This window comes from Trichosurus vulpecula, chromosome 5 (genome assembly GCF_011100635.1).
Source record: "Trichosurus vulpecula isolate mTriVul1 chromosome 5, mTriVul1.pri, whole genome shotgun sequence".
NCBI lineage: Eukaryota > Metazoa > Chordata > Mammalia > Diprotodontia > Phalangeridae > Trichosurus > Trichosurus vulpecula.
In genome coordinates, this window is record NC_050577.1 from 70,026,865 (window position 1) to 70,039,343 (window position 12,479).

The following is a 12,479-nucleotide window of genomic DNA, read 5'->3' on the forward strand; positions in this document are numbered from 1 at the left end:
TATTTTGCATAATTATGATTTCAAATACTACAAATCCGAATATACAAAACCGCTTCATGTTATTCTATTTACACTAATTGGGACCTGATCGTGCAAATACCTCTAGGAGTTAGACAATGGAATACACAATATGATTTGCAGTAGTCAGGGACAGTGTCCAAGAGGAGATGTAGCTTGAACAGAATGTGAAAAGGAGGAGACATTTTGGATTGTTGAAGATGAAAGAGGGTATGTAATATCGGAAGCAAAGGAATCAAATGGGTCCATAGAACAGAGATGTCAATTCACATGTTATTTTCTTCATTTGTTCACTCACTTATACATTATTCATTCATCAACATTTCTACTAAATACAAAGATGAATGAAGACCTGGTCTCTGCCCTCAAGCTTCTGTCTAGTAGAAAAATAGAATCGTACAAACAACTGATAGAAGGTAGAATATGTAAGTGCCCATCAACATGATACAAGAAAGTGAAGTCCAATAGGGGCTGAGGATTCCAATTTGAGGAAAGGGAAGATGACTTGTAAATGTGGGAGGGCACGGTAAAGGGATGAGCCCAAAGGAAACAGAGGATGCATCAGAGGGGAAAGGAGACAAAGCTTAGTCCCACAAAAGCAGCTCCTAATAGTTATGCTTTTGTTTAGACTGTTCAAGCAGACTATATTTCATCACACAATAAAAATGACCGGTTAAGCTCTGAAGGAGTGAGTCCTCTGAAGAGGTAAACGGAATCTTTTGTTTCATTTTCACAGGTCTTAGTTTTTGATTTTGGCAGTGAAGTTTATGTGTGGCATGGAAAGGAAGTCACGTTAGCACAGAGAAAAATAGCATTCCAATTGGCCAAACACTTGTGGAATGGAACCTTCGACTATGCCAATTGTGACATAAATCCTTTAGATCCTGGAGAGTGCAATCCTCGTATACCCAGGTACTGTGGCAGCATGGTGACTCGGCTATAGAGGCGCATGCAGTCATGAGTGGGTTCCATTTTTCTGCATCAGCCCCTTTTCACAATTGGTCATGAGGTGGTACGCAAATCACAGCCTGCTCACTATGCGACAGCATTGTTTCAAGGTTTAAAAACTAACCCTGTTTTCAGGCAATAATTTCTGGTTGTTTTCTGGAAAATGTTTAATGATCTCTTTTCACTTGGTTGCAATGAACCAGCATTTCCCACCTGCAGGTTGCCAGCTGTCAAGGCCAGGGAATAGTACTGGTTAAACACATCTGATAAGAAAGTGTTCCAACATCTGGGATTCAGTGACCATGACTTCTTGATCTGAAGTACAGGCAACATAAGTCAAAATTCCCTCTAATTCCTTTTTTTTTAAAAGTTCTACTGATCTCATCTTTCACTGTATTCCCCTCTCTCCCTTTCAGAAGCCAACCTTGATAACAGAATACAAAGGAAAGGGGGGAGGGAAGAGTTTAACAGTACTCCTACCTTCAAGCCTAGAAAGCCTGGCTTGTTCAGATACGTAAGCCTCAATGTAACAAACTGACCTTTTGGCCATGAGTTATGTTGCTTTTACGGAGGTGACATTTTCTGTCTCGGTGAGCAGCGGACGTCAGAAGGCCATTGGACTAGCCAGTTTGCCCCAGCCTACAGCTGCAAAGCCCTCAGCTTCATGAGCACGGAGATTCCTTAACCGGGGTGGGGAACCCTGGAGGCCTCAGGTTCCCCATGCCTGAAACACTGCCGCTGTCTTTGCCTGATTCCTGTAAAGCGATGGACTGTCATTCATTGATTGCTCCAAGCTACTACAGACTCTATAGTGTTTCCCTAACTTTGCTTCGTAGGAATCTTGGCCTATACACATGACTCCTACCCCACTTTGAACCTTATGGTCTCAGACTCCCAACTGCATTCTCCTGACTAGCTTCTGTTCCCCATATAGAATTCCAGCTCTGATCTCAGAACAATTTATCTCAGCATATTACTTTTAATTAGTTTAATAGAATTTAAAATAAAATTTACCTCTAAACATATTGTTTTTTAAGTTATCTCAAGATATTACATATCTCATTACCCCTTTCCCCAAGTTTATTTACTCCCTGATGTGACACTGATTTATACTATCTTGAAAAAAAAAAACAGTTTTTTAGAACCACAGAATATGGTGGAGGAGGAAAGGAAGTTATTAGTGATCTAGTCCAACCCCTTATTTTAGATGAGAACACTGAGACCCGGAGAACATAAGCAAGTTTCCCAAGGTAACCTTCCTCTGGTTTCCCTGAGTTCTACTTTTACTCTCTTTTATTTATATGTTAGACCTAATTTTTTTTTAAATAAGACTTCTATGTGTCTCTTTTTATTCTCAGAACACACATCTGTGCCATTTGCTGTCCAGATTGTGTTAAATGTGTAAAATGTTCTAAAGTTCATACTTTAGCCTAGGATTTTGCATCTTTAGAAGTTGAAATGTACTCTTGAATATAGCACCCGGAGAAGTGTGTGTGAAGATGCCTATGTGTCTATGCCTATGCAATGAGCTAAGAATCTAATAAAAGTAAAGTGCCTCCCCCCATCCTTCAAAAGATTGACTAATGGACATCATTTGAGTGTTAAATTTTTGTTTGTTTTGAATTCTACATGAAAACCTGTAGAAAATTCCCATGGGACAGGACGTTTACTATTATTTCTACCAATGGAATTTGCATCTCAGTTTTGTAGAGGACTGAGAAGTGCTAGCTAAGTGTCCAAAGAGGGTGGAGCAGCAGGGTGACCCTCAGGTATTTGGTGCATTGGGAGCACAAAAGAAACTGGCTTTTGTAGATGCTCCCTGACTTTGAGGTGCTTATAGCCTCACTGGAGAAAGACAGTGAACACATGGAGCAATAATTAGCAAACCATCTAGGACAGAAGATGATCAGCCAGCCCAGAATTAAATAGGGAACTTTGAAGCACTTTCGGTGATCCAGCATTGCTCCTTAGGTTTTACACACTAGTTTTCTCCTTGTGTTACCATATGGCTAGAAACCACAGAAGACCCCAATCCTAGAGAAGGCAAAATCTCAGGTTTTCCGAAGGGCAATGGAAGCTGTAAGTGGGCTGCAGCATGTGACTGTTGCTAACTGGCTTATGAGAAGTGGCATTCAAAAAAGACATCATTGGCCAAACCAAATTAAAATGTAAATGGGAAATTTTTAATAAAATAAAAATATAATAAAACATAGATAATTTTTTAAAAGGGCATCATCAAAGGCAATATGACTGACAAGGGAGAAATAGCCCATGGATAGCTTGAGCGCTAGGCTGGAATCCACAAAATACAGTTTAAAATTTAATGGTTTTAATAGTTTTAAGCCATTAACACCTGAAGTTACACTAAGATTGTTACACTAAGACTTTTGGAGACCCTTGGTATTAAGAGACCCAGGGGTGGGCCTCTAATATGTTGGGGAGATCCTCTATAGTGGAAGGTCACAAAGGAGTCTCCCTCAAGATAAGAAATCCTAGAGTGGCTCTTACCGGTACTAGTTGAGAGTGAGATCACATAGATTCATCAATGTATAACCAGTAAGTGATGGGCCATATGTTTGCCAATATAATTTCCATTTTTGCTCTATAAACAAGAGGCTTCTCGGAATCCTATTCTTAGCCTAGTCTGCTGACTCCTCTTAACTTTATTTTAAAGAAAAAACTAAATTTTGCTGAGACTCTCTAACCCCAAGCCCATTTGACATTATTTTGCATGCCTTTCATTGCTGGGGCCTCTGTCAGATAAGAAGGTTGGGCTAGCCAGTCTTGGTGGTCTCTTCTAGCATGGTGAATCTGTGACTCAAATGACTTCTCACTCCCCAGCCTCCCATTTTCATAGATCATTTCAAGGGGGTCCACAGGGCAATTTTTTCATCATAATATATTAGTCACCATTCTATTTTTGCTGCTTAATTTTGGGGTACCACCCCCAATAGCAGAATGGTAAAATGTGCCACATGTGTCTGTAACTTGCCTTATTTATATGCTCATACCTGATGCCTATGGTTGTGATCCATGGATCAAATTAAGGGCTAATTTAAATGTATTGACCATGATTTTTTTCCTCCAAGATTAAAATTTGGGTTACAAAAAAAAATTATGGTGTATGTATCCAAAGTGATGAACCTGTGGGGAAAAGTCATTTGGAGTATTAAAGAAGTAGACCCCTGGCCTGTAAATTGTGTGCATAATTTAAAATAAAATTATCTTTGAATTTTCCCATTACAGTGACATCATTTTAAATTTAGAAGAGACTTTAAAAAATTGTGAGTTAAAATGTTTCATTTGATGAATGAGGAAACTGAGGCTCGGGAAAATTAAGTGACCTGCCCCAAGTCATAGATCTAACCATTGGCAGACCCAGGTTTCTCTCCTGGTAGTGGGTTATTCTTCCATACCATGCGATTTCTTCCCCACTACAGGTGCAGAACCTTGAGAGATAAAAGTTAGGAAAGCATTCTTTGCCACTTTTTCTTAAAAAATGAGCTCAACCCAACAAGTGCACAGAGCATCCTAGATGTAAAGGACACCACCATAATGACAAGGGCAGCCCCTCACAGCATTCTTGGTTTTGTCCATATACCTAAGTTAGGGTTCCTTCTGAAGACTTCTTTTCCCAGGTGACGACCTTGATTTGTGACCCCCATCTTGGTTTTGCCCATACACCCGACTTAGGGTTCCTTCGGAAGACTTGCGGATGATGACCTTGATTTGTCTCCCCCATCCACTAAGAATGTGAAAACTAGGTTCAAAAACAGATGGCAACTGATGGTGCCACATGGGTCACTGTGCTGACAGGAGCCATCTCAAACAGACCTTTGGGATCAGTGATGTCCCCTGAAGTCCTACTCCAATGGCTCACTATTATGCCTTGGAGTTGACTCTAGGTTTTCTTTTTTTTTAATAGTTTATTTTTAATATTATTTTTTTTAACTATTGAGTTACAGATTCTCTCCTTTTCTTCCATCCTTCCCCCATCCATCAAGAAGGCAAGCAATATATCAGTTATACATGAGAAGTCATGCAAATGGGAGGCTCTAGGTTTTCAAAGGCCATTCCAAAGGAAAATAAGATCTGATAGGTCTTGCCAAGCTAGAGACTTGTAGAGTATGGGCCCAGAGATAGGTGGTATGTCTATTGTGAAAGGGCCAGGCTAGCTAAAGACAGAGAAGCTCATCCCCAGAAGCTTGGCCACTGAGTTATCAATGCCTAAAGGCAACTCATGCAACCATCTATCAAAATATAGAAGGTTTGAGATCTGGGGCAGTGTAGTCAGGGCCCTCACTAATGAAATCCCAGACCTTTTGAAGGATTTAAGACAGATATGGTGAGGGGCTCGACCTTTTCCAATAACCAAAGCCAAAAGGATTTTGAAGAATTAGAAATATCTAAAATTGAACTTTTTATTCAATTTATCTAATTTAAATATCTAATTTAAAGCCAGGTCATTGATTGTGCCATGAAAATCACCTAGTGTGTACCCCACCACATCCTATTTCATTCCTTTCTCTACCTTCTTGACCTAACATGGGAGAGTCAGGGTGGGAAAGTAACTACTTTCAAGAAAACCTTGGTGCTCATTTTCCCAGCCTGACTCTTTCCCATGTTAGGGCAAGGAGAGAAAGAAAGACAAGTTAGGATTGTTCACACTCATCTTGCTTTTTCTCTTAGTTTTGCTCTCTATTCCTGTTGTCCCCAACTGCTTTTCTTGTGGCCTTTGAAAGTAATATTTTAATCCTTAAAAGTCCATTTTGTAAAATATGAAAAGCCTGCGTTAGAGCTGCAAGGAAAGACCTCAAAACCTAAGCACACTGGAGGATCACTAAAATACAATGTGATGGAAAATGGAATTCATTACAAACTGGACCTATTTTTAGGTGTCAATCAAAGGGACCCCTTCCTGGAGGTACCAGAGAAATCTACCTTTCACATGCTCACCATTCTATAGAAACTCAAAAGTTCAGCATTGTAGCTGAGCTCTTGTGTCACACTAGCAAATTCCTATTTTGTAGAACAGGGTCTTGAAATCATACACTGAAAATGTTCTTTTGCATGGGTGTTGCTCCTCATGTTATCCAAATGTGGACATGGGGACTGTTGATTTGTATTAAAAGTAAATGTTAGTGTGCTTGCGCTCTCTCTCTCTCTCTCTCTCTCTCTCTCTCTCTCTCTCTCTCTCATCCTCTCATCCTCTCATCCTTATTTGTCTTTCTTACACAGAAAAGGACAGGGGCGACCTGATTGGGCAATATTTGGGAGACTCACTGAGCACAATGAGACAATTCTCTTCAAAGAAAAATTTCTTGATTGGACTGAAATGAAGAAGCCTTGTGAAAAGAACTCCAGTGAGCTCACCCCACAGAAGGTATTGCATTTGTCCTCATTCAGCATTTGAGATGTTGTTTATTCCTCCCGAAGGGAGGGCACTGAAGCTGAAAATGTTCTCTCTCAAGCTCACTGTAGAACCGTAGAGCGGCTTCTAATTATGTACAGATTCCAGGAGATGAAATCTGTTTCCTTGCTGGGCCCTCCCAGCTTGATAATGAGGAAACTGCTTCATGAGCTTCACCTCTCCGCACTTTGGTGGTACATTGCTTCTCCAGGCTTCCTCTTACTAAAGGCTAGGGTAGCACAACAAATATATTGGGAGGAAGCGTGAAAATGTCTTCAGACCCTGGCCTGAGAGTAGGTGAAATGGTATCGAGTGTGACAGGGGACCTTTCTGTAGAAATGTGGGCCAAGGAAAAGCAACGTCTCTGCTCTCTTGCAGGAAGAGCCTAGGTCTGAGGTGAAGGCCTATGATGTGATGCTGATGGTGCCGGTACCCCAGGTGACTGTTGGCACCGTCTTGGATGGAGTCAATATTGGCCGTGGCTATGGACTTATTGAAGGGGATGACAGGAGACAGTTTGAGATTGCCAGTGTTTCTGTGGACGTTTGGCACATCTTGGAATTTGACTACAGTAGGCTCCCCAAACAGAGCATTGGGCAGTTTCATGAGGGAGACACGTATGTGGTGAAGTGGAAGTACACGGTGAGCACTGCAGGTTAGTGAATTATTGTATCTCGTTCAAGCTAATAACCCCCTAGTTCTAACACGGACATTGAGAACAGCACCATTTGGTGTGAAATTTATGATTTGTGTGGTGCCTTATCCCCAGCTGGAGAGGTACCAGGTAACAATCCTACCATTTACTTAAAGGGCCATTCCCTTGCCTCTTAAGAGCAGAGGAGGTGAGATGCCCAACAGCTTGGAGGAGCCAATGATCTTTTTCCAAAACCCCTCTTTAAACAGGATTCAGCTTATATATTTGGCTCTCCTCTTTTTTTCTGTTTAACTCTGGTTTTCTATATATGTGTTTAAATTATATATCTGTGAATTTTATTTTGTGGCTACATGTTAGTTACTAGAAAGATTTTAGAAGCATAATTGAATAACCTAAACTCTAGTAATTTTAAATAAAAAACATATTCTGAGCAAGGCAGCATGGCAGAGGAAGACTACATGAGGAAGGGGAAAGAAAGCTCTGGATTTGGAGTCTGGGGACTGAATTCAAGTCCTGACTCCACTACTTCCTAGCTGTGTGATCTTGGGCAACTCCCTCAGATTCTCCAAGCCTCAGTTTCCTCATCTATAAAATAGAAACAGTACTTTTATGACCTTACTTTTAGGGTTGTAGGGAACAAATGCAATAATATATGTGAACAAGCCTTGGGATCATTCCATGCTTATATAGTGTTATAGATACATACACACATAATGATGACTTCCAGTCTGCTTTATTCTCATTATTATAAAAAGGCTCTGTAATACTGCTGTTTTCCTTTCTCAGAGAATGAGGCATAGTATTTTGATGAGGCAACTGGTGAGATAAACTGAGTAGGTATTAAATAAACAGGCAAGAGAAGACATTCTAGGCTTAGGAAGAGTAAGAGAAAAAATTTAGACATTCAGGCAGAGTATAGGGCATATTCTCAGGGCAAAGAGAAGTCAGATCTGGTTGTAGTGAAGAATGAGTGGAAGGGCATGATGGGAAGTATGGTTGGTAGTAGAGGGTGGTGCCAGATGGTGGAGGACCTCAGAGCCTCGAGAAGAGGAGAAGGAACCAGCGAGGACAGAAGAGGAGCAGTTAGGCAGGAGTCCCATTGGGGGAGCAGCATGGTGTCTCTGAAGCCAAAGGAGAAGGGAGTACCCAGAAGCATGGAGGCTGATCATCAGTGTCAGATGTTTCAGAGAGGTTGAGTATGGTGAGGACTGAATGAGGTCCAAGGGGTGTGGCCATTCAGGGCTGGCTCATTGGTTACCTCAGAAGAAGAGTCTAAACAGAGTGGGAGGGGTGACAAAACCTGTGAGTGACTTTCTGAGGAGAGAATGGTTGGTGAAGTGGCAATCCTGAACATTGGCAGCTTTTTCAAAAAGTTCTGTAATGAAGGGAAAATGAGAAGTAGGAAATTAGGACCTGAGCAGAATAGAAAGGGAAAGAGGAATTAAAGGATTGGAGAGACTTGAAGGGAAGAAAGGGACAAGCATTTATTAAGTACCTACTGTGCGCCAAGCACTAAGTGAGGTAGCCTGAGGAAGCTACAGTTCTACCTGAGAGGGAGAGTTCTTTCTGAGGGAAAAGGGAAGGCGTAGAGAATGGATGCTGTCACTGCTGTAAAGCCCAGAGCCAGAGATTGAGGGAAGTGGTGTCAGGTGGCCTGAAGATGATTGTGGGGCATCCAAGAAGGTCTAGCAAAAGTTGCAAATGTGTTGATTGATTCCACCCAGACCTGTCATTTCATCATTGTAGGGAGGTTCCCAGTGAGGAAGAAAGTATCTTCTGCCCATTCAGATCTTCAGCTTAGAGATTTGAGGGGGCTGAGAAAGTAAGTGCCCAGGGCACATAGTCAGTATGTGTCAGAGGTGGCATGTGAACCCAGGTCACCCTGACTCTGAGGTCAGTTCACTATCTGCTGTGCTGTGACATAAATTCATGGTGGCTAAAATTTGCTTGATTTCATGTCTTTCTCTGGCAACAAGGATGATGGCAGGGACTGGGGCGGAGAGGAAGACTTGAGGTCCAGGGGTCAGAAGAAGAGAGTTGGTATAAGGAGCTGGAAATGTGTAGACCATAGCAACAAGATGGAGAGAGGGGCTTCTAAAGGGATTGCCTAGACTTTGGAGGAAGAAAAGTGATTGAGGCGTGTAATGAAGTGAATGTTCTAGAAGCAGCAATAGAGAACGAGGTCTACCCTGAACTTTCTCTTTGGGGGTGCTTTTATTTGGAGTTAGATATCACTTAATCTGTGTACAATGACATGATCTCCAAGAATGCAACCCTCAGTAATTTCTTGAGAAGCTTCAGCCAAAAGCTATAGTTACAAAGTCCAAGATTAGAACATTGTGAACCGAAGATTAAAATCTCTTTATGTTACCTCAGAGGTTGCCATTTTGGTCTCTCTAGTTGACATATCTAAGTGAAAATCTAAAGTGAAATATCTAAAAATTCCCCAAGCACTCACCAAAACAGAAATCTTAGAGCTAGGAGGAGAAAAGGGAAGAAATGTGGATATGATGCCTCTCTCCCATAGATTTCAAAGCACATAGCTTCACTTGACAATTTACTTAAGAGAGATTGGGCTTGAGTTCTATTTACTCTCAGGTCCTGCAGGTTGGAAATGTGATTTCTAGTAACATATTCCTTACAACCTGTGTACAGAAACCTGTTCATTTGCAGACAAACGTGCCCTTCTCCCTGGGCCAGATGGGCCTTGGGGGACCCATTGACAGCCATTGAAAACCCATCAGCTCTGGCTGGTGCTAAGTAGAATAAACAAACCCTTATCCAAATAGAGATTCATCTTTGATTATGCTCTGTGCTGGTAGGCGGAAGTGAGGGAGAAAAAGGGGAAATCCGAAGGTAACAGTTGAACTCTTGGAGATGTGTGTTGCCTGGGGAAACTAAAGAACACCACTCAAATGCATAAACCTCACATATGAGCTATATGTAAAACAGAAGCATAAATGTGTCACTTGGCAAGGGAATAAATGGGCACTACAAATAGCTGTCTAGTGATTCCCTTACCCAGTATTGATTTGGTTGAGCAGAAGAGACAAGAAGGAAGAGGAGCTAAGACCTCCAGTATAACCATAGACCATCGGAGAAATTCAGCCGGGGGCCAATATGAAACCATACTGACTGCCCCACCTGCTCCACCCCAGACCTTTTTTTTTTTTATCACCTCTCAATGGACCAAATGTCCATCGATTAAAGAGCCAGGCCTGGAAACACTTTTGCAAACCCATAAACAACTTTGAAAATGTCCAGGTGCTGGAGAATTCAATTGGAACAGGAAGCATCCGGATTTCCAAAAGTGCCTTTGGGGGACAGCAAAACACAACCGTACGGCATTTGCAGAGTATTTCACCATCAGGGGAACCCTGGTTCACTGGAATAACTCTGTCAATCGGTCCAAAAGATGACAGACCCCCACAGGGAAGCAGCTGGAGGTGGTTCTAGAAATATGGCTCTCCACTGTAGCACCTTCTGGGAGAGCCGGATTCTGCCGGGGTCAGCAGAAAGCAGCAGCTGTGGAGACAGTTCCCCCACCCCACCCCACCCATGTTTGCTGATACTAGCCAGGCTGAGCAAAAGACAAACCGTTATGACCTGAGGGGGTGGGAGAGGATGTAATTGGAGAGTCCACTCACTGCCACAGGTGCTTGATTTGAAGTTCAATATTCTCTTCAAGGGGATCCGGGGGAATGTTATTCTTTTACTAAATGAAATTTATAGCTAAAAATACAGCTTGGTTCCTCCAAGGGATGGTATGACCCTTACTCCAGCAAGATAGAAGGTGGTCAAATGGAGCAGTAGAGGAGGATCAAAGAATTTCAGAGGGGGGCCCAGGTGGGGGGGAGGAGGGGGAACCTAACCCTTCTTTTTTTTTTTTTAAATGTACTCCTTTTGCAGTTTGCTGAAGCTTAGGGAGCCATTCTCAGGATGTTTTTAAATGCATAAAATAACACACAAAGAATTACAGAGGAAACAAATTATATTGAAAAATACAGTTGTCAAAATATCATTTAAAACAAATTCACCAACCCCAGGTTAAGAACCCATGCTTTCTGACATCACTACTAAGTGGCCATCTGCCTCCCCTCAAAGACCTCGAATAAAGCGGAACCCACCATTTCCCTCAGAAGTCCATCCTGCTTTGAAGCAGGCACCTACACCTGCCCCTCAGCATCTACTGCCCAGTGCTCTTTGTTCTGACCCCTAGCACTAAGCAGAACAAATCTTGCAACAGTCCTTCAAATATCTGAACATAGCAAGCATACTCCTTGTCTCCTTTCCCAAGTCTTCTCCAGGCTAAACATTTCTGTTTGGGGTACTTCTCATTTTTAGGAGGGTTTGGGTTTTTTTTTTTGTGCCTTTAAGTTTCTTTTAACTGACCCTGTAGAGTGTTCTGCAGTCCCTTCCACATCCTAGTGACCCTTCTGTGGATAGAATTCCAGTTTGTCAGGGGCCTTCGTAAAACATGCCATCCAGTACGTAGTAGAGAGGAGCCCTGATGTGATCGGACTGGGGTAGGATAGAGCAGGACCTATTGTTATGAGGTCTGGGCTATCCCTGACTGGTTGACCCAGGAGGGAATTCATGATCTTTTCATGGTGCTTCCTTTTTTTCCCCATTATTATCAAACACAATCCCAGAGGACATCTTGAAAATGTATATGATGACTTGAAAGCATTGCTTGAAATCTAATAAGGATCGACCATGCTCTTAGCAAGCAAGCGTTCATGTGATCGTTGCCATAGAGATTGACCTAGGGTTCTTGATAGCGTTGGTGTAGTCAGAGAATCATGGAGTGGGGAGGGACCTCAAAGGTCATCTCAGCTGGTTCATGCCTGGTATCCCTGACCATCCATAGAGTCCCAGAGAGCTGAAGGGACCTCTAAGACAAGTTGGTGCTTCCCAGAAGAAGCTCTCCATATACCCCAAAGGCCTGTGGGCAGGGGGATCCTCCTCTGTCCTGAGGCAGCCCCTTTCCCTTCTCGATGGCTCAGATTACTAGTCACTACTTTTCACTTCAATCTGAGCCTTTCTGAAACTCTTTAAGAGGTGGTCAGCTATATAGACTAATGAGAACTAAGTCACCAGATGCCATAAGAAAATTGCTGGCCTTGGAGTTAGGAGACCTGAGTTTGAATTTTGGCCCTGACACACTTCCCAGTGCTGCAATTATGATCATGGACAAGAAGACACATTGTCTTTCTGAGCCTCGATTTTCTCATCTGTAAAATGAGGGTGATATTACTTAGCCTACCTACTTCACGGGATTGATTGTAGGAAATGTCTCTTTGTGAATCCTAAAGTGTTAGAGAAATGGAATAGATTGTTATTATTAAGACTTCCTAAATAAAAAAAAAACCTTTAAATTTCAGTTTTGCCCAGTACTTTCCATGGGAGCTGTGATTTCATCCATGAGGGTGCTCCTTCCAGGGATGC

At 42.2% G+C, this 12,479-nt stretch overlaps 1 protein-coding gene across 8 annotated transcripts in view; it reads left to right on the top strand.

Annotated features, from left to right (window-relative positions):
* The window catches only part of SVIL (supervillin), a 234,524-nt gene that overhangs the window by 203,991 nt on the left and 18,054 nt on the right, over positions 1-12,479 (top strand). For all 8 annotated transcript variants that reach the window (XM_036758584.1, XM_036758589.1, XM_036758588.1 and 5 more), the window contains 3 exons: positions 755-930; positions 6,205-6,349; positions 6,755-7,031. In XM_036758584.1, the coding sequence (XP_036614479.1) occupies positions 755-930; positions 6,205-6,349; positions 6,755-7,031 (598 nt within the window). The remainder of the gene's footprint in view (positions 1-754; positions 931-6,204; positions 6,350-6,754; positions 7,032-12,479) is intronic.